Source organism: Moschus berezovskii, chromosome 5 (assembly GCF_049115385.1).
Source record: "Moschus berezovskii isolate FMDL1 chromosome 5, NW_MosBer_1.0, whole genome shotgun sequence".
Lineage (NCBI taxonomy): Eukaryota > Metazoa > Chordata > Mammalia > Artiodactyla > Moschidae > Moschus > Moschus berezovskii.
Window position 1 is genome coordinate 76,788,720 of NC_142464.1, and position 23,158 is coordinate 76,811,877.

General features: G+C 41.8%; 1 protein-coding gene across 2 annotated transcripts; it reads right to left on the minus strand.

The window, feature by feature from the left end:
- Positions 1-12,090, minus strand: OCIAD2 (OCIA domain containing 2). 2 transcript variants are annotated; one of them, XM_055434788.2, is made up of 7 exons: positions 12,007-12,090; positions 9,432-9,559; positions 5,703-5,799; positions 4,051-4,104; positions 3,687-3,734; positions 2,400-2,517; positions 1-1,170 (listed from the first exon to the last, which is right to left on the minus strand). In XM_055434788.2, the coding sequence occupies exons 2-7, from the start codon at positions 9,495-9,497 to the stop codon at positions 1,089-1,091; spliced, it is 465 nt and encodes a 154-aa protein (XP_055290763.1). In that variant the 5' UTR covers positions 9,498-9,559; positions 12,007-12,090; the 3' UTR covers positions 1-1,088. The 2 variants fall into 2 exon arrangements, with proteins under 2 accessions (XP_055290763.1, XP_055290764.1); XM_055434789.2 differs by having other exon boundaries at positions 9,432-9,555; positions 12,007-12,068.
- Between the last annotated feature and the right edge of the window lie 11,068 nt (positions 12,091-23,158).

The window sequence follows — 23,158 nt, forward strand, 5'->3', positions numbered from 1 at the left end:
TTAATTTTTTTTTTCCTTTTTGAATTTTTTTATTTTTAAGCATTAATTTTCAATGGGGTTTTCCTTTTTACCTCCACGATGCAGTTTTCAAGATGAATTATGTAAAACGTAAAGTGTACATACACACACCTTCATTAAATGAATGGTGACACATATATAAAGCATTTTCCTGAGAAAGAACAAAGATGCAGTTTTCATGTAGGGCTCAGATAACCTAACAAAGACAAAAGGTTCCCAGTGGAAGAGTTTGTCTTCATGCAAAACAAAAAACTGGCATGAGAATAGAAATGCAACTCTTGGGGTTGGACTGGCTCCCTCTGAGCTCCCTTAAAGCCCTGAAGTTTATCAGTCTCTGAATTAATTCTTCCAGTGATTCTTCCCAGAAATATGCAAACTGTTCTGGAGGGACATTTGGAGAAGTTGTGTTTATTCTTTCAAGTCACCAGTAGCATATAAAAGAGCCCCAGTTCTCGAGAACTGACCATGAGCTAAGCAAGTAACCTGAAACAAGCAGCTTTTCCAAAACTTCACCATACCGGGCAGACATAAAATCACTAAGATCACTAAAAGGACAGCTGATTTATACTGTGATGCTCTCAAATGAAATATTTTTCATTAAGTTAAAAAAGTTTGGCCCCTACATTTTAGAAACCACTTCCCATAGACACAGTCTTTCTTGTATTTCTACCTCCATACACACTGGTTTTCTTTGGGCATGATTTCCCAAGTTTCTCAGCATTCATTCCTGTTCTCTATTAGAGATCTTAAAACCCTGAACAAAAGCAAGAGTGAAATGGGGGTGAATGGGGCTGAATCAGAAAAAACTTCAAACTTTCATTTAGCTGTAAAGAAATAAGAGTGCAATGCAATGTTATTTGGTGTATGAATGCTACCAACATGTTCTTAAACAGCAGAAAACATGGAATGCTCAATTCAACTGAAAATTAACAGGAAAGCATTTCAATAGAGCAAGAGAATCACAATGTTGCTGTTACACAATAAGTAAGTTATTTTAAAGTATACTTGACATTTTAAAGGTGTACAAATTCAGATGCTCTTAGAAACTTCAGTGCCCACAGACACAGAGTTTAGGAAGTTGAAGGCTGTGAACTTCTCTCCTGACTTAATCCATGCTTTGTTTTGCATTCTTCACAGGTAAGCAGGCAGTGCCTAAAACAGAAGCAAAAATGTTGGTTTGTACTTTGACACTGAAAGCTCTAGTCTGAGCACAATATTATTCAGAGATTTAAAAAAAAATTTAATTGATATATAGCTAATTTACAATGTTGTGTTAGTTTCTATTATACGCAAAGTGATTCAGTTCTCCATATACATATGTTTATATATATGTTATTTTCTATTATGATTTACAGGATATTGAATATAGTTCCCTGGGTTATACAGTAAGACCTTGTTGTTTATTTTATATATAGTAGTTGTGCATCTGTTAATCCCAAACTCCCAATTTATTCTCACCCCCTTTCCCCTTTGGTAACCATAAGTTTGTTTTCTATGTTTTTGAGTCTGTTTCTGTTTTGTAAATGAATTCATTTACATCATATTTTAGATTATTTAGAAGTATTTTCTAAGCTAAAGTTTTCAAGCTTGTTTTTTCTCAGGAATAATCGGAGTTGTTTCTTGGTTTCAGACTCCTGGAATTTCATCCACTAGAAGGTCAATAATGATCTTCCTGTCCAATGTTGTTGTCAGCATGTATGCTGCCTTTCAAACAAGTATGAGGTGTTTAGAATAAGGTGTCCCCAACAGCAGTCCTATAGTAACATGGTAGAAATAGTTATTATTCACTGAGCATTCACTGAGTGTCATAAACAATCATTCCTATTCCTTATAACATCCCATAAAAAAATCCGATCGCTATTTTATACAGATGAGAAAACTGAAGATTTGAGAGTTTAATAAACATGTGCAAGGTCACACAACTTAGTAAGTAAACAGAACTGCTTTTGAACCCAGTGACTCTTAACAGCAGAGGTCATGTGGCTAACTCCAGAGTCCTACTGCTTGTATCCTCTCATGAGCATCACAACTTATATTAATAGTAAAGGCTCTGAGAAGTCTTGCAATTGAGAGTCCTGGTTAAACTTGTGTAATCTTGTGACGATAGAAGCTGTGTCGGCTGATTAAGGCATTCATTAGACACTTGTACAATGCCTTGAACATAATAGGTACTTCCTAAATGTTTGATGAGCAAACAAAATAGGTAACTCAGTTAGATCATAATTATTAATGAAGTTGAATAGCAACAACTCAAACTTTGAATTTTTTTTCAACATATCAATGTTAAAAACTATTTTAATATTACAAATGGTTGAATGACTTTTCATTTACTTTTTAATTGTTACCTTTATTATAATCCCTTAATCAAACAGAGTACAAACCTGTTATGCCCTGGACCGAAACCAGCTCCACGCAGCTGACCTTCAAAGGAATGGAATTTACTTTGGCACACTCCTATATACGATGCTTTTCCGAGGCCAAATCCTAAGATACCAGCAACTGTAAAAGCAGGTTAGGAAAGATAAACAATTTAAATGTTTGGAATCTCCTCAATTGTCTGCTACAACTTTATTAACAGCAATAATTCTTATATCAAAAGTACCTTACTAAATCAATGAACAAAAACTCTGGGAATGAAGCTCTCTATTAAAGATCACGATTGGGAACTAGAGACTTTTCGATCTCCTCAGTTTTGAACTGGAGGTAGAAGGGCCAGGTGACAGCAAGCCAAGATGATGCTCTGACATGGGCAGCCAGAGGGTGGCCCAACTGGCAGACAAGTCTGTGAAGTCACCCAGGAAGGGAGAGGTGGGACTTGAGTTGTGGCTTTGGGTAGCCTCCAAATCACTAGGTAGGAGACCCCTTAATTTTCTGTATGGATGGAGTATGGGGAGCCACATTATCTTGCAGGCAGGGGAGGGAGGTCACAAGGCAGGACCATGGAAAACATTTCTAACCTGCTATTCCTGCCAGGAAGGAGGTTTTGGATGGTACACCAGAATGCATCTTCTGTGGACATAAAAGGTCTCTACATAATCAGTGCAAGAAGGTGAAAGCTTAAGTTTATGGTAAATGTATATTAGAAAATGGGCTTCCCTGGTGGTTCAGTGGTAAAGAATCTGCCTGCCGATGTAGGGGACTCAGGTTCAATCCCTGAGTTATGAAGAGCCCCTGGAGGAGGAAATGGCAACCCACTCCAGTATTCTTGCCTGGAGAATCCCATGGACAGAGGAGCTTGGTGGGCTACAGTCCATGGGGTCGCAAAAAAGTTGGACATGACTTAGCAACTAAACAACAACATTATCAGAAAGCCCTGATTTTAAAAAACTATTCATTTATCATGTCCATTATATAAAATATTTGGAAAAGATTGGCCAAAATAAAAAATCAAAATCCCCTGTGGAGCTATTGTTCAGAGGCTGTGCTGGTAATGTCCTTTTGTGTCTCCTGCCAGACCCTCCTAGGCTACACTTTAGAGAGGACTAAGGTGAAGTCCCTACTGTTTAGCTTTCTGTCAGAAAGTGTCGAATGAACTAAAAAACTGCAATGTGGCAAAAAATGGACACTAGTGTTTCAGAGAGGTTGACCTGGACATTCCTGTCTCCAGTTACTATAAACATTTCCTTTTTATAAAAATGAATCTTTGTTTTTTAACTTCTATGACTTACGTGCAACTTTAGGCAATGAACCAAATCTCGGATTCGCTGCTAAATAACCTAGGAAGTAATGGATAAAGACATTATTATTTCATTTTATAACATTTAAATTCATAAAGGGTAAAGAAGTCTTAATTTCATCTGCAAATTTAATTTCCCTTTGCCATGTAACCTAACACAGTCACTCATTCCAGGGAAGAGGACATCTATGGGAAAGAAGTATGGGGACATAGATTAGAAACAGTCTAAAGCCTGCATAAATAAATCCTTCACCAAAACAGAAATGCCAAGTATTGTACCAAAACCTGCCAGGAGGACCACAGAAAACTGGATTCTCTTAAGTTAAAACATTTACTAAATCCCGACTCTTACTTACCATGATGGACCAGTCCTTGGGTGACAAGCATGCTTACAAGAGAAAAAGGCAGAGCTGTAAAACAAAAAAGTCCTTCAGTATTGATGTTTTGAAATTTGGCACCTCCCCTCGAGGTCAGGGAGAATTACTCTGTTTTTTTCCTCTTACTTGGGCAGTGAGATCTTAGTCATTTGTTATTTTACTTATTTGACAAATACAAGCACCACGTGGAGAATTTTCTTGGGGTCTGCCCCAGGCACTCAACCTAATGCACAGCATTGACATAACAAAATCTAGACTCCCTGCAATTCCATCTCCAGCACTCATCGTGCATCACCACTCTCATCACTACATACAGCACAGGCGTCTTCGTGTGTGTGCGCACTGCGCTGGGGAATTGGGGAGTTGCTGTTGGCTATATATTTAGAAAATTTCAATCCTGCATAAAAGTTTTTTTAAAAAAGGACAATAAACTGCACATCCTGTTTAGGATAGTACCTTGCTTTTGTCTTTTAATGCCATTTTGTTGCACGATTTGGATATGTTTATTTTCTGAAAATTACTACATTTGCAGTAAACATAGGCAATGTTTAGAGATGATTTTTAAAAACAGACACGTTGGTCTGACAAAAGCAGTTTCTAATCAAAATGTGTCAAATGACTTCTTCCCAAAGCAGGGAGAAGTGATTATATATATATATAATATATATTAACATATATATTACAAGGATTATTATTATTTGATTTGGCTTAGTTGCTAGCTCTTCCTAGTAACCAAGACAAATCAAATAGCAACCAGCTTTTCCACTCAGATTCATCTACCTGATGGTAGGCAAATGGGTCATACTGTAATGTTAAACTACTAGGGGCTTACTCCAATTACTTACGCATGAGCTATCAGAAAATAATTTCTAGCAGTATAATCAATAATCAGTAATGCATAGCAAATATCAACTTATAAGCAGTGTTATTTCCAAAACAACTGTTACTGGATTTGAATTATTTAAGAAATCAAAATGAGTATTTCAAAGTAAAATTATCTCTATGCCAGCAATATTGGGACTATATCCATAGGCTCAGTATGACATTTTTAAATGAAAAGTCATGAATTTTAAAATTAGATGGGACTTTAATGCACTGCCTGAATTCACACCCTTGTCTTATATAAAGCAGGCCCAGAAAGAGAAGGAGACTTGATAGAAAAAGTTATTTCAAGACTCTGTAAGGGAAGTATTAACAGAATGCTCCACTCTTCATTCATTCCACAAATATTTAACTGGTTCACATATCTTTATATGTGAAGCACTGTGCTTGGCTCTAGGAGGGAGCAATGAACCTGAACTTGATGAAGGTTAGAGTCCAGTGGAATTGTGGAAGGTCTACTCTTTCAAGAAATTCTAAGTTAACACTCTTGGTTCACTTTCTCAGTCACAGGAAGGAAAGTAAGGGTGAATCACTTTTTGCTAAGGAGAGTAAACAGTTCCTAAATCGGATATTGTCCCGCTCTTAAAAAGGTCTCAATATGGATTTAAATTCCCAACAGCCTCAGGTACCAATGTTCTTCTCAGAATTATGCAAAGTTCCTGCTCAAAAAAAAAAATCATTACCATAATTCTAATATGATATTAGGCAGCAAATTCAGTGTTAACTACAATTAAGAGGGGTGCGATTACCTCTCTTCCAGAAACTTTCTTCTTGACATTCCCGGATAATCTTTGAAATCTCTGATCTGTGGATGTGCAGTTTCGATTTTGGACAAAACAACAGACTCTGCAAGGGAAGTTACATGATGAGTTGACTGAAATCATCAGAAAAGCATCTGTTCTATTTTCCCTCGAGGAGGGCAAGGAGGTCTCTTCCTTTTGGTCTCACAGCATGTGTGTGTTAGATCCTGGCTGCCAGCACTGAGCAATAGCCGGTTTCAGCCAGTGCTTTCCAGATGCAAGCACTGGGTGAACTTGAGCAAGAAAAGAATTTCTTTGAGAAGCAAACAGTGATTCATGGTTTAGTGAGCATGAAGCAGATATCTGGTCAGAATGTGTTACTGCTAAGGCCACATTTTCTTTTTTAAATATTTATTTAACTAGGCTGCACCAGTTTTTAGTTGTGGCATGTGGGCTCCAGTTCCCTGACCAGGGACTGAACCCTGGCCCCCTGCACTGGAAGCTCAGAGTCTCAGCCACTGGACCACCAGGGAAGTCCCCACATGTTCTTCTTACTTCTAGCCTCTGCACGCAGTCACTTCCCCTGCAATGCTACTCAGTCCCTGGGTTGTAATCTTTTGTTGTTCAGTGACTCATTAATTTTTTGTTGTGGTAAAATACCCATAATATTACCATTTTAACCATTTTACTTAAATTTTTTTTTCATACTCTGGTATACTTTATTTTTTTAAAAATTCTATATTAAAGTATAGTTGGTTTACAAAAATGTGTTTAACCATTTTAAAGTATAAAATAAATGGCATTAAGTATATCTATAATATTGTGCAGCCATATCTATCTAGTTCCAGAACTTTTTCATCACCCTCAAAGGAAATTTCATACCCATCGAGGAGTCTCTCCTCATTCCCTAATCATCTAGCAACTGTTAATCTGCCTTTTGGATCTGCCTATTCTGGATATTTTGTACAAACAATATCATACAGCATGTGACCTTGTGTGGCTAGCTTCTTTTCCTTTGCGTAATGTTTCAAAGGTTCATCCACATTGTAACATGTATTTCATTTCTTTTTATGGCTCAGTAATGTTCCAGTGTATGCACATAACACATTCTGTTTATCCATTCATCCATTGATGGATATCTGGACAGTTTCCCCTGTCAGACTATTGTGAATAATGCTGCTGTGAACATTCCTGTACAAGTTTTGGTTTTCTGCTCTGCTGGGCCATGTTGTAACTCTGTGTTTAACATATTGGGGAACTGCCAAACTGTTTTCCACAGGAGCTGCACCATTTTATAATCCCACTAACAATGTATGAGTTTTTCAATTTTTCTATATCCTTGTCAACACTTGTTATTTTCTGTTTTCTTTCTTTTCTTTTTGTTAGTTGTACTGTGCAATTAATGGGATCTTAGTTCCCCTACCAGGGGTTGAACCCAAGTTTTTCTTTTTTAAAATTAGCACATTAAATGTTTTTAATATAAATTATTTAATTTGTTTAAACTAAAAAACTAAATTGTTTCTTTTTTTGATTGTGGTTATGCTAGTGGCTGTGAAATGGTGGTTGTGATTTGCATTTTCCTAATGACACTGATCAGTCCTGAGTGTTCACTGGAAGGACTGATGCTAAAGCTGAAACTCCAATACTTTGGCCACCTCATGCGAAGAGTTGACTCACTGGAAAAGACTCTGATGCTGGGAGGGATTGGGGGCGGGAGGAGAAGGGGACGACAGAGAATGAGATGGCTGGATGGCATCACCGACTCGATGGAGGTGAGTTTGAGTGAACTCCGGGAGTTGGTGATGGACAGGGAGGCCTGGCGTGCTGTGATTCATGGGGTCATGGAGAGTCGGACATGACTGAGCGACTGAACTGAATGACATTAAGTATCTTTTCATCAGATTTTTGGCCATGTGTATATCTTAGGACAAATACCTATTCAAGCCCTTTGCTCATTTTTTAATTAGGCTGTCTTTCTGTTGTTGAGTTGTAAGAGCTCTTTATATATTATGGATACTAAACCCTTATCAGATATATAATTCATAAATAATTTTTCCCATTCTGTGGGTGATTCGTTTTTTAGAAACAAAATTTATTGAAATTTTCCCTTAAATCACACTTATATTTCCTTGTTTGTGAATTACTTATGTAGGTCCTTTGCCTTTTATCTCTTGGAATTTTAGCGATTTTCTTGTTGAGGTGCAGGTCTATGGCTTTTGAAATTCACCCTGTTGATTTTGCAAACGTTCTTTTTGGACTTTCTGTAGTAGATGTCAGTGTGAATGGTGATTACCATTTCTCGAACACTTGCCCCTGGGCCAGGCACTGTGCCAAACACTTTATGTGCATGATGGTGAGGTACAAGTACCCTGTGGTGCCAGTGCCTTCAGAGCTCTGCCCACCACCCAAGCAGGCAACCTCTCTCTTCTTTCTCTACAGCTCCCCACAGTGCAGCGCGCGGAAGCAGCAGTCAGGCTGAGCCATGGCAGCCAGAGAAGGAGCTGCTCTTATGCTCCACCTATGTCAGCTCAGCAAACACTCCTCCTTACCCCAGTGTAAATATTTCTTCTTGGTTCTGCCTGTGGCTGTGGAAGAAATAAGCATGTCTCTCCTTCCCCTCCCCTAAACATACACACATGCAGGGTCAGGGAACCAGACTATCACAGCTGCTGTGAGTCCTGCTACTGCTAAGTCACTTCAGTCGTGTCCGACTCTGTGTGACCCCATAGACGGAAGCCCACCAGGCTCCCCCTTCCCTGGGATTCTCCAGGCAAGAACACTGGAGTGGGTTGCCATTTCCTTCTCCAATGTGTGAAAGTGGAAAGTGAAAAGTGAAAGTGAAGTCGCTCAGTCGTGTCCGACCCTTAGCGACCCCACGGACTGCAGCCCACCAGGCTCCTCCATCCATGGGATTTTCTAGGCAAGAGTACTGGAGTGGCTTGCCATTGCCTTCTCCGGCTGTGAGTCCTACAGTCAAGATTGAAATACCAGCAGAGAGTATACCCAGGGAGCTCTGGTGAGCCTTTTCTGTAGAGCCATAAATGTTTTATGGCTCTCCATTTCACAGAGGCAACTTGGGTGTCTAAATTTTTTTCCTTGTGACATGATATCATTTGTCTATTTGCTCTCCTAAACTTTGCTTTAAATATAATCTCCATAACCCATTTTTAGCTAGAAAAGTTGACCTCAGAGAACATGAACTCTATTTACCCATCACAATGCCTTCTCTTTTCTTCATTCATGTGTCCCCGAGACACATAATCTTCATTCTCAACAAGCTGAAAAATTGTGCCCCAGTTAACACTTAGATTCTCAATCTGATGACTAATTTAGTAGTGAAGGGCTCTGCCATCTCGAACAGTAACAACAGCAGCATATCCTTAGCATGATTAGCCTTGGTAACAGAAATGTAAAAAACATGCATCATGTAGCATTCTGTTAGATTCAATAAAGAGTTTTGCTCTGCTAATGGAAACCTCTTCAGTCACTGACAACCTATAGAAGAGTTAATTAAGTTGAATTCTAAACAGGGAAGAGTAAAGAAAAGATTTTGTAAATAAATTCTCCTTTTCAAGACAGCCAGAAACATGCTTTCCTTCTCTGTTCTATTTTCCTTGAGCCTATCTTACAATGTGCCAGGCAGAGAAAAGTAAGACAGTTGATCAAAGATGAGGTTTAAGGGGAAGTCCTGTATGATATTCCTCTTCAGATGGTAGACTTCAAATTACAAATACATACCTGCTTGCTTGGTGGTGGCAAATGGGGACTTTTTTCTTGGTTTTCATGTGTGGACACTGAAGCCATGATGACCTTCTCTTTGCTTCTCTTTTAGTTGAGTGGACTCAGCTTCCTTGTTGACCCGCTATCTAAGGAAAGGAGAAGAGAGTCATGTTAAACATAAAAACACCCTTAGGATCAACTGCCCTATTTGGAAAACTTACTTTCATTTTGTCATTAATCTTAACTTCCAACCACCTGAAAACTCACTTTCTAATGCTCCTTCCCCAGCAACACACACGCACACAGACTGATGGTGACAGATCAGAGGTGGAGTGGAGCGAGATGTCAAAGGCACAGCGAAATGTTTTACAGCCTATAGTGTTAGTCACTTGGTCATGTCCAACTCTTTGTGACCCCATGGACTGTGTAGTCTACCAGGCTCCCTCTGTCCACGGAATTATCTAAGCAAGAATACTGGAGTGGGTAGCCATTCCCTTCCTTAGAGGATCTCCCCAACCCAGGGATCTAACCCGGGTCTCCCGTGTTGCAGGCAGATTCCTTACCATCTGAGCCACCAGGGAAGCCCTTAAGAATTATAAATTACCCTGAAAAAAATTCAGTTCATTACAAGGTCATTAGCTTACACAAATATTTACTGAGTATCTATTATGTGCCAGACCAAAGGATACAAAAGAAGACGAAATCAATACTAAAGTAACTCAGGTCTACAGGGAAGACAGGCAGTTACACAACATGGAGAAGTCTTCCCTAGAGGTAGGCACAGGGTGCTGAGGAAGGAGAGGAAAGCAGGCATGTTCTCTCTGGTTAGATCTGAAGACACCCAAGACTAAGACTCTTGAGCTTTCAAGATGGCCTGTGGAGAGTGCATGGAATCCAGGGGCAGGGAGACCAGACTGGAAAGTGCTATCATAGTCTAGGGAATGCAGTCAAGAGGCCTGAACCAAGACCCTGTGGGAAGGCTAGAGATGATAATTTTGCATCTGGAAATGCTGGAATTGGGTGCCTGTGGGGGCATACATTGGAATTAGCCATCAGGGATTAGAATATTCGAGGATTTGGGTCTAGAGTTACAGATTAAGAGTAGGCTGGAAAGATCAGTTTGGAAGTTGCCATCTCGGAGATGACAGGTGACGTAGGAAACAGGAATAGAATTGTGTCAGAAGAGTACTGGAGAATGTGAGCATTGAGGCCAAGGGAACACCAACCGGAGGAGAAAGAACAACAGGCCAAGGAGAGGACTGAGAAAAAAGAGCCGATACAAAGAGGAAAGAGTATCTGAGGAAGAGATGAATCATCGTGTCACGTGGCTCAGAAAAGTGGTTTGGCAATAACGGGCATAGTCCAGGTGGACCATGAACCCTACCCAACCTCCTGCCCAGTCAACGGGCCACTGTCCTCTGCAGGTCCGGACTCCAATACAACCACTGACCTCCATGCAAAACGAACATATTTTCATACACAATTCAGTTTCCTACTAAGCTGCCAGGAATATCAGCCAAGGGGATCTGCCCTTGACCAAGTTTCACTTTCGGTGCTTGATGTTATGGTAAAGGGAGTATGAGGCCCCAGGGTGGGAAGTCTTGGAATCAGGAAGGCCTGAGTTCGGATCTTGACGACTTGGTTGCCTGGCTGTGGGGTAAGCAACTTGAAGTTTCTGTGCTGCAGCTTCTCAGCTGCCAAGTGCGGGTGATGGACCTCAGGGGGCTAGTACAAGGATGTGGGGTGAGGTCCACAGGTCAGCAGCTCCACACCCAGCACACAGTGAGTGTGTGAGCAGTAAAGGGCAGCCGTCAGAAGCCTGAGCACCCTATTTCTTGAGGACTTCCAGGAAGTCTTTGCTGACATAAGGCCAAATTAGATTATCTTTGCCTAGTTAGGCCATTGCCTCAAGTCCGGAAGCAAAAACACTACAGCTGGGCTTTGGTGGTAAAGTCCCTTCACACCCACTTAGTCTTCAGTCCACATCTAAGCTGGGCTTCTCAGGGTCTTGCCTTAAGGTGCAGCCCCCACCCTATGCCCAGATCTGGTTGGGGTCCCTCTGCTTCTTTAGTTCTTGGGGGTGGGGTGGCAGAAGTCCTGACAAGTGGGCAGTGGGAGGGAGGCAATCGGCAGGATAGCGGGGTGGGGGCGTGTGATCGGACACAGCCAGGGCGGGTCCCTGCACTTTCTGGTAGGGGAGCAGGGGCGGGCAGTTGCCGGGGGGGGGGTGGGGGGGTGGGGGGGGTGGGGGTGGGGGGCGGGATCAGCTTGCAGGAAATTGCTGCCATCCGGGGTCGCATCCGGAGCCGGGCCAGAGGGGTGGGGGTATAAGGGGCGATTCTAGGCTAAGTACCACCGTCCTGAGGACCCCAGAAGTCATGCAGTCAAAGAAGGCCACCCCATCTCGCTATCGCACCCGCTGTCACCTGCCCCCACCCCCCCAAGAGGGCACACCCGCGGGACTGAGGATCGCCTCGCAGGCCGCGTCTCCCTCGAGCGCTCAGCCAAGCTCGCCACCCGGTGCGGCCGCGGCTGCAGCTCGGATGCTCCCCGGTGCCCGCGCCGGCCCCTGGAGACCCCCCGGAGCCCTTACCGTGGTCCTCTTCCCGCGCTCGCGTCCAGGACCTCGCCTGTGCCCTGGAGCTTCCCTCCGCCTCTTTCCTCCTCTCGCTCCGCCCCCGCGGCGCCCCGCCCCGCGCCTCCTCGCGTGAGTCATGCAACAAGTGCACCCCATCCCCCGCCTCGCAGTCCCTTTCTCTGTTGGTGGCCTCACACCCACACACAACTGCCCCGGCTGAAACCCGGCTCCTGTTGGAATCTCCGACTCCACCCCGCCAAGTCTTGTCCAGACACCCGGTAGATTCTACTGAATACTTCCTCGATTGCCTTTCAAATAACTCCTTTCCTCCCAACAAAAACAGCGACCATTTACTGAACACCCTCCTTGGACGAGGCTACTTCCACTTCTCTGCAGGCTTGTCTTGTCTTTTCTTTTTTTGCAGTGTAACTGGCATGATGTTATATTAATTTTAGGAGCTCAACATAATGATTCAATATTTGTATATGTTGCAAAATGATCACTCAGTAAATCTAGTTAACATCCCTCACTGTAGTTACCAAAAAAATTACCCCACCCCTCCTCTTGGATGAGGATTTTTAAAATCTCCTCTTTTAGCAACTTTCAAATATGCGATATATATATAGTGTTATTAACTATAGTTGCCACGCTGTGCGTTCCATTCCTGTGCCTTGTTTTATAACTGGATTTTTCCACCTTTGATGCCCTTCACTCATTTTGCCGATCCCCATGCAATCTTTTCTACAACTCTCTACAGTAAATACTGTTATCTGCATTTTATGGACCAGGCAACTGAGTTGTGCAAGGCCACACTGGTTGTGCAGTCTCAGTGGTGTCTGCCTCTTTGCCACCCATGCACTGCAGCACCCCAGGCTTCCCTGTCCTCGTCATCTCCCAGAGCTTGCTCACACTCATGTCCACTGAGTTGATGATGCCATCCAGCCATCTTGTCCTCTGTCGTCCCCTTCTCCTCTTGCCTTCAATATTTCCCAGCATCAGGGTCTTTTCCAATGAGTTGGCTCTTTGTATCAGGTGGCCAGAGTATTGGAGCTTCAGCTTCCGCATCAGGCTTTCCAATGAATATGCAGAACTGACTTCCTTTAAGATTGACTGGTTTGATCTCCTGGCAGTCCAAGGGACTCTCAAGAGTCTTCTCCAACACCACAGTTCAAAACCATCAATTGTTTGGCACTCAGCTTTCTTTATGGTCCAACTCTCACATCCATACATGACTACTGGAAAAACCATAGCTTTGACCATACAGACCTTTGTCAGTTAAGTATTTAAGTAAAAAATAAAAGATACCTCTTTACTACCTGTGTCACTGTCCCCAGCCTCAGCTGCGATTCCTCCCTGGAACATGCCTCTGGGACTCAGGGAATGTCTTGAGTTGGAAGAGAGGCTGGGCATCACATGGAAGGCCCTTATCATTTCACATCTTTTCCGACTGTCCTAGTTAGTCTCTACACCTCTGGCCTCTTGCGAGCCCCTCCACCATCGCTGGGCCTTCCTTCTGTTCCTCGTTTTCACCCAGTTCTTCCCACCTGAGTGAGGCCTGGCATGGAGCCTCCCCATGCCTGGACTCCTCTCCCCATCAGGCTTGTGCTGGTTTTTTCCTGCCCATTCTTCTCTGATTCTTCCTCATGGAGACCTGCCTTGACCCCACGCAGCCTAAAGTGGGTCTCCCTTTTCCTTGTTCATAGCACTTACCATGTTATCATGAACACTCCTGTTAGTGTGCTTACTCCTTTAAAAAAATTTTCCCCTGCATCAGTGTCCTCTTCCTGAGATACGGAACAAGATGGTATTATTTTGCCCACCATTGTATACTTAGCATCTCATATTTGGAAGGGCCCAGTGAAGAGCTGCTGAGTGAATGAATGATCCAATGAGTCTGAGTTCAAAGTCTGGCTGTCAGGATACTGTTTGGGAGAATCTGTTCCTCCCAGTACACCCCCAGACCACTGTTCCTCCATGTGGCTCACTGCTTTTTTTTCACTCCCACTTCCCCTCTCTAAATGAAAGGAGATACAATTCTGTTGCTAATTTTGCTTTGTGTTAAGGAAGTCAGAAATAACTCTATTTCGTGGTCTAAAAGGAAGAGCTTTCTAATCGGTTTTGTGATAAAATTGAATAGCCCTACATTACACTGAGGTTTATTTTCCAACAAATATGCTACAGGCATTTGACCTTTTAACATCTTGCTACAATAGAGTCAGTGTCCCTATCCTCATTTCTACTTTCCACCAGAATGTTCTACTTAATTGTCTGAAATAACTAGAAATTATCCTTCAGATAGTAAAGAATCCACCTGCAATGTGGGAGACCTGGGTTTGATTCCTAGGTTGGAAAGATCCCCTGGAGGAGGTCATGGCAACCCACTCCAGTATTCTTGCCTGGAGAAACCCCATGGACAGAGGAGCCGGCAGACTGCAGTCCATGGGGTCACAAAGAGTCGGACATGACTGAGAGATTAAGCGCAGCACCAATACGCCATGGGCATGGGTTATATAAATTTATTACTTGGTACTGTTTGGACAAATGTGAGGTGCCCCTGTATTTTCTAGGTACTTTTAGAGATGAAAGAGAAAAGACATAGGTGCCTTCCACAAAGGACAAATCACTTACCAAAGAATCAGGATAAAATAAGATATCCGCGGCCCTATAAGTGGAAAACACTGAGCAGAGCCTTTCTTTACTAAAATTTTGTTTTTTAAAAAAATTTTGTTGTAATATAGTTGATTTGCAGTGTGTTAGTTTCAGGTTTGTTTTTTTTTTAGTTCTATTGAAATATAGTTGATTTACAGTGTTGTGAACAGAGCCTTTCTTAGGTCATGCCTCAGTAGCCGCTGGGGCCTCAGGATCATGATAGCAAAGTTGATTATTGCTGGTTAATGCTATGGAAACTGTGGCTGACTTAGAAAGTGCAAAAACGTTCATAGCTGGCTGCAACTTGAACAATTTCCATAGCTCTGTGCTGTCCCCAGGAAAGATCCCAGTTCATTAGCAGGGCCATATAGGGTTCAGCCCCTGCTTGTCTCTCCAGCACAGCCATCTTAGGCCCTTCAGGGGTCCTGCAGAGAGGCTGAGGTTCTCCCTTTACAGGCTTCATGCTTTTGCATATGCTGGGGCTTCAGCTTCTGCATTCTCCACCACTCCCTCACCCATTTTTTTTTTAAATTGAAGTATAGCTGATGTGCAGTATTATATGTTTCAGGTGTACAAAATAGTGAGTCAGAATTTTTAAAGGTTATACTGCAGCTATGGTTATTATAAAATACTAGCTCTACTCCCTGTGTTGTACAATTTATCCTTGTAGCTTATTTTATGCATAATAGATTGTGCCTCTTAATTTTATCTCCCCTTCCTTCTCCCCGCTGGTTAACCACTAGTTTGTTCTCTATAACTGAATCTGTTTATTTTTTGTTATATTCACTAGTTTGTTGTATTTTTTTAGATTCACAAATAAGTGATATCATACAGTATTTGTCTTTCTGTGTCTGACTTATTTCACTTACCATGATGTTCTCAAAGTCCACACATGTTGCAAATGGCAAAATTTTGTTCTTTTTTATGACCGAGTAGTATTCCATTGTATATATACCGCATCTTCTTTATCCATTCATATTGATGAATGCTTAAGTTGCTTTCATATCTTAAAATATAAATATAAATTATAAATAATGCTGATATGAACATTGGATACATGTATCTTTTGGAATTAGTGTTTTTTTTGGGTTTTTTTGGATATATACCAAGGAGTGGAACTGCTGGGTCATATGGTAGTTGTAGTTTTAGTTTTTTGAGAAAACTCCATACTGTTTCTCACAGTGGCTGCACCAATTTATATTCCCACTAACTGTGAATGAGGGCTCCCTTTTCTCTACATCCTGCCAACATTCATTATTTGTGTTCTTTCTTATGATAGCCATTCTGACAGGTGTGAGGTGATACCTCATTGTGGTTTTTAACTTGAATTTCTTTGATGATGTGGAGCACCTTTTCAAGTGCCTATTGTCCATCTTCATGCCCTCTTTGGAAAAATCTCTATTTGGGTCTTCTGCCCATTTTTTTACTCAGGTTGTTTGTTTGTTTGATGTTGAGTTATGTGAGCTGTTTATGTATTTTGCACATTAAACATTATCAGTCATATCATTTGCAAATATTTTATCCCATTCAGTAGGTTATCTTTTAGTTTTGCTGATTGTCTCACTCATTCTTGAAGACTATGCCTAGGGATCTTCTTGACAGCTTGGCCAGACTCAAGCTAGGTTTCCCACTTGCTTTGCAGTGGATACCTATTATGTATATGTGTGTGCATATGTATGTATTTGTTAAGCACGTTTGTGTATACAAGTTTAACATTGATAACTAACATGTATTAAACACTATGTGCCAGGTATTCTTCTGGTTTCTCTTCACCTTTTAACCATCTGCACAGCAGTCACCTGACAGAGATGCCAGTAATTTAGCCAGGAAGTGACAAGACCAGAATTTGAACCTAGAGCGATAGATTTCAGAACTGTCTCTCAGCTGTCATCATGTTATTTTACAACCACTGATGTCGTTCATTGTCACTCCTCTTGACTGTGAGCTCCTTGAGGGCAAGGACTGATCTTGCTCAGTGAATGGAACACAGTATGAACTCAAGAATGAGTAAATGAGTTTCATGAGGCATGGAATTTATAAAATGAATAATACCTGGTCCTCTATTTCAAGGGACTCACAGTCTCTTTTTCTCCTTTTTTCCTTCCCCAAATGGTTGCAGGGCCTTTTAAAAAACCTGAGAAATTGGTATTATTATTCCAGCTTTATGTGTAAAAAAATGAGGCCAAGAGAAGTTAAGCAACATAGCCAAGGTCATAGTTGGGAACAGGCACAGCTAAGATTCAAACCTTAGTGGCTTGGCTCCAGACTCATGCTCTGAACCTCTAGAATAAATATGTCTCGACTAGCCTCAGTGGGCAGAAAAGACACAAAACGGATGCAAAACTAGAGATAGGTATGGAAGCTTAGGCAGCAAGGTAGGGAGAAGGACCCTGATAAGCACTTAGGAGCAGCCTGCCATGAGACTAACTGAAGATCAGGCCCTACTTGGGAGGGCAGGGTAGGGGATGCATAGAAAACAAAATGCTGGTGGGAATCTCTATAAGTGCCTTATGGAGCTCTGGGCTCACTCACAACCACCTCTTCCCTGCTGGTTAAAAGGGGCTCTGACTGGGATCTGGTGGGGAAATTTCCGTGTGTGTGTGTGTGTGTGTGTGTGTTGGGGGTGGGTATCTTGAATGACCTTGGAGTGGCCAGAGCAACCCTCACCTTCCAACCTTCCTTTTTCTTGTCCCAGCTCCCCACTTGCCAGCTGCCTACTTCTGTGAATCACAAGATCTTGTTGAGTCACTCATTCCCTCTCTGAGGAATAAATAATGTCAAGTCTCACAAAAGCTGAGCAGCTGGGTTTACAGACGGCATCACGCAAAGATGGAGCGCGGGTTCTGTGCTTCTTTGTGAACGGGCATGGCTGTCAGGATAGGCGTGTTGCCAGGCTCTCAGCTTGAGCTTTTGGGCCATCAACCCAGAGTCCTGGCTGTTTTAGCTTTGTTTAGATTTGATGCTCAGGCTGCCAGACTCAGCAAGAAGTAAAGTCAAACCTAAGGATCATAATTTTGACCCAAATGGGGAAAATCTGAAATATGAAGATGAGTGTACATCAATTTTGTCGTGTCTCCAGTCTTCCTGAGACAGGCCTATCCTTTATTTCACTCATGAATGCCCATGATTGACATCCTGAAAGTTAATTTAGTACTTTAATATTCCAGAGCTGCTTCCCACAGCCTACAATGTGCAGAGCCCTTTGAATGCAAAACCCAGATTGCTCCTGCTGTAGCAGAGAGAATCTGCGGTCAGGCAGATTCAGAGGTCAGATATTTTGACCTCTCTCCAAGGGGGCACTGTCATCTTTGTGTCTTGGTGTCTGATCTGAGCCTCTCTCTAGCAGGGCCTCCCAATCTGGCTGGAGGAGAGGTAGCAGTGTTGTGTGTGTGTGTTAGTCACTCAGTCATGTCTGATGCTTTGCGACTCCGTGGACGGTAGCCCACCAGGCTCCTCTGTCCATGGAATTCTCCAGGCAAGAATACTGGAATGGGTTGCCATTCCCTTCTCCAGGGGATCTTCCCAGCCCAGAGGTCAAACCCAGGTCTCCTACATTGTAAGCAGATTCAGAAAAGCAATTTGATTTTATGGTGAAAAATACAACACGGTATAAATACAAGAATGAAGTTTTCTCCTTGCAGGGCATAATTCTACTTTAGAACAGAGGCTAATTAATCAAAATCTAATTGATAGAAATTTGGGTAAAGCTGATTTTTTTAAAATATAGACTTTCTTTTTTAGAGCAGTTCTAGATTCACAGTAAAATGACGAGGAAGGTACAAAGATCTCCCCCCTGTACATCTTTCCCATTATCAACCTCTCCCCAAAAGAATGGTGTGTTGGTTGTAATGGGTGAACCTACGTTGACACATTATCATCACCCAGAGTTCAGCGCCTAGGAATTTAGTACTTGGACTCGAGCTAGATTGCCTGGATTCAGTTACAGCCCCACTGTATGCCTATAGACTGTAGTTATATTAATATAAATAATGGCTTGGCATGGTATCTGACACATAGGTAGAACAAGCAGTTTGTGTTCACGCCCATTTCCTGCAGAAAAACCCTCCCTAGCCTTTTGTTCAGTGATCCTTCCTGTGTGCTCTACTTGAATGACCTCTTTATTTGCCTCTAAGATGTGAGATCCCTGGAGGCAGGGACTATCTTTCTCACCTTCATGTCTGTGGCTGTAAAACCACCTTAAGATATGAATTTCTGTTTCATACTTGTTCAACAGCTTGAGCAAATAGTGGGACTTCCCCATAGCAAGGAAATCCTCAAGGGAGGCCTTAACTCTGTGGCCAAAACTTTGGCTCCCTGTCCACCAATGCCAAATAGAAATATGGAGACAGAGTTTAGAGGAAATAGAAAAGAGGAGATTTATTATTTTTCCAGGCAAAAGAGAAACACAGCAGGCTAGTGTCTCAAGAACTGTGTCCCCCTTTCTCGAAAATAGGGATAGGTTTAATATCCTCTTGAAGGTTTTTTTTTTTTCCTCTTGCAGAGTTTCAAAATGGCCACAGCTGGTATCAGACAACTCAGTAACTGGGTCTTGTGTTCTGAAGTTATCCGCCTGTGACCTTCTTTTTTGAGATGCAGAATGCTACAAGATTGCAGGAGGAAAAGAAAGCCAGGTGCAGGGTATATTTTTTGGGTCAGAGAATAATTTGCTTTGTGAAGGACAAGTCCAGCTACAAGTATCTGTTAGTAGTAACAGCTAAAGAATAACCAAGATTGCTTAATTGTTGTAGGCCAAACTTGAGGCCTGTGTGACTGGTATGTGCCAAAGGCTGTCCACTCATTTTCTGTTTTTGATGTGTCAACTCCAGGTTTATTGATGTCTTTTGCATCAGAAGTATAAAAGAAGAGTTCATTTAAAAAAGCATGAAGCAGGCATCTAGACCATCATTCCTCTGTAAAATTTTGTTGTAGGAAAAAAGAGCCCTAGCTGAGAGAGGAAGTAGACTGATCCTAGAGGGAAGATTTTGAGTTTCTGGAGGGACTGGAGAGGAAACAGAAATGTGTCGAACCTGGAGGAGTGGAGGCCACCCTTCTCTTCCTCTTTCTAGATCTGGTCTGTGAAAGGACCTCATGGCAAAAGAGCTCCAGTGTGCCCCGAGAAGGGAGGTTCATTGAACATTTAGCTTCCCTGCCTTCATAAGTTGTGGTGCTGGGTTGGGGCCACAGATTTCAAGGGATTGTGTGGATTTTAACATTGACCATCTCCACGGCGCCACAGGGGATCAGAGGGCCGTCTAAAATGCTATGGGCTGTGCCAGAGTCCCAGAGTCTTACTGTTGACCCTAGAAGAAGGGTACCTCCCTCTCTGCCCCCATCAAATTCACAAGTTTGAATTTCCTGAGTGGCAGGGTGCACCTAACAATTATAATTTTATCTAGAGACATAAGAATGTGGCTCTTTCTGAACCCCGGTGAAATGAGCTAAAATTCACACATGCAATGTGTGCATGGTTCTTGCCAAAGCACGCCTGAATGTGTTTAGTAAGTGGATGATACAAGAAGCATCTTGAAATGGATCCAGTCTATTTGAATAATGCTATAGAAACAGTAGTTTTTGTTTACCAGCTTTGAATAAAGATTTTCCAGGGCAATTCCCTGAGCTTTTAAAGCACATTCAAATAAGTTGTCTTTGAAAAAAGATTCAAAAGACTTTCGTGACTGCAAGTAAGCAACAAGTTGAGTTTATAACTCTCAGTCTTATATTTGTTGGTTGCCCAGGCAGCTAAGCCTGGCTGCTTAACACTTGGACCCTGGAAAGATTGGAGTCTCCAGTCAGAACTTGTATCACAAAGCCCCGCCTAATATGGTAAAGCTTGTTAGGCAAAACACCCAAATCCTGCTTTGTACACTGCCCTTCCTTTCACAAAGCTGCCCTATACCTACATTTCCTGGTCTTTGTTCAGAATCAAAGTTGTTTAGGCTGTTCAACTCTCAGTTACTTGCAGTCATTCACCCAAGAATCACTCAAATGAATTAAATCTAAAGATGATCCGCCCCCCCAAAAATATTCCTTTAGTTCTTATTGTCTGCTCATTTCCCTCTTCAGCTTCAGTCTTCAGAAACTTCTTTCTAGGTTGCTCTAATAACCTGCAGACTTGATTTATTTTGTTGCCCTTCTAAGTATTAGAAGAGTATCTACAAGAAAGAAAATAAATGAAAAAGCAGGAACAGGCTAAACAGTATGACAAAGCATTCAGGCAATTCTTGAAAGGTGAGATATTCCAGTGGACAACTGCTTTGTACTCTCAGCAAGTCAGCACCACAGAAACCAAGGAATTGGGACCCAACCACAAGTGCAGCCTGTGGTCCTAGATTAGTTTCTAGTTTGAACAGTTTTGAACATCTATTGGGAGAATAATTGTGGAAATTGGAATAAGACTTGAGTCATAAATGATATTAAAGCATTAAGTTTTAATATTAGGATTAATATTGTGGCTTGTTGGGAGTAAAAAGAATTCATTTTGGTTACATAGGATGTTCTTATATTTGTGAACTGCATACTGAAGTATTTAGGGGTGAAATGCCATGATGTCCAGCATAAAAAAATAATGTGAATATAAAAGAATAAAATCTGGAAGAACTGAGTTATATCTCACATTAGATCTTCCTTACATGATCCAATTAACTTGAAAGTCTTCTTTACTGTACATGAGTACAGATATGGTACATGAATACCTAGGTAGGGAAAGTATATGGAATCTGGGGTATGTTATGCATTTAGTAGTGTGTGAATTTGGATGTTTCTCTCTGTGCCTGCTTCCCAGCTGTAATATAGGTGTAGTATTAGTGAATCTATTCAATTCAGTTCAGTTCAGTCGCTCAGTCGTGTCCGACTCTTTGCTACCCCATGAATCACAGCACGCCAGGCCTCCCTGTCCATCACCAACTCCTGGAGTTTACCCAAACTCATGTCCATCTAGTCAGTGATGCCATCCAGCCATCTCATTCTCTGTTGTCCCCTTCTCCTCCTGCCCCCAATCCCTCCCAGCCTCACGGTCTTTTCCAATGAGTCAACTCGTCGCATGAAGTGGCCAAAGTATTGGAGTTTCAGCTTTAGCATCAGTCCTTCCAATGAACACCCAGGATTGATCTCCTTTAGAATGGACTGGTTGGATCTCCTTGCAGTCCAAGGGACTCTCAAGAGTCTTCTCCAGCACCACAGTTCAAAAGCATCAATTCTTCAGCGATCAGCCTTCTTCATAGTGAAAAGGTTGGCTTGAAGCTCAACATTCAGAAAACAAAGATCATGGCATCTGGTCCCATCACTTCATGGGAAATAGATGGAAAAACAGTGGAGACAGTGTCAGACTTTATTTTGGGGGGCTCCAAAATCACTGCAGATGCTGACTGCAGCCATGAAATTAAAAGACGCTTACTCCTTGGAAGGAAAGTTATGACCAACCTAGATAGTATATTAAAAAGCAGAGACATTCCTTTGCCAACCAAGGTCCGTCTAGTCAAGGCTATGGTTTTTCCCTTGGTCATGTTATGATGTTACTATATCATAATTTCATAAAAGCAAAACTTTATTTGAAATATACACATGAATAATTTAACATCTCCTGACACTGAATGACAAATACCTTGCTAACATACTTCACATGAGATGTCTCATAACTTACCACAACACTCAAGGATCTTTCATGCCTGTTTCCCTTGAGATAATTGATATGCTGACAGGTTAAAAACTGGATTGAAATTGAGAATCAATGATTTGTTCTTCATCTAACCAATATTTATTGAGTGCTTACTAGGTGTCAGGCCCAGTTCTAGGTTCTGGAGATACACAGGTGAATAAAGCATCAAAATTCCTGCTTTGAGAATTGGGAACACAATTCTCTTGAGTCTAGCAGTTAGAATTGAAAACTACTTTTTCCATGGTTAGGTGGCATTCTAGCCTGACTTTTTATAAGTTTAACTCTACAAGATGATTTCTTTTTCCTGATGGAGAAAGGTCCCCAAACACATCCTAAGTCTACAAAGAGTGAAAGTCTGGACTAAAGCTAGACTCCTTGAGAAAAACAAACAAAAACCAAAAATAAAAAACACTCTTTGACATAGCTACTTCCTTAAAAAATAAAAACCAACATACACACACATACACACACACGCAAGTTTCTCTGTATCTTTTCAAATCATCACCCATTTTAGACAAACTTTGTGAACATAAGGCAATACCCTATACATTTCAGGACTGCCTAGCCAGTGGACTATTTTTCTCTATTATAGATACCTGGTTGCAATAATTTTCATGTAGTACAAAAAAAAAAAAAAAAGGAAACCTCAGTGTATTTCCATAATACAGTGACCTGAATTTGCTGGGAGAGACTGTAGTTCATCAGGTAAGGTTTTTACTCCCTTAGCAACCAAATTGCCCTCATGCTGCAAACTATAACAACCTCTGCAGTCGCCTGACCTACTTAGGGAACCCGAAGTGCACACCAAAGCACCTGCATCTCCGAACACCATGGCCCATATGTACATCTAACCTATAATTTATG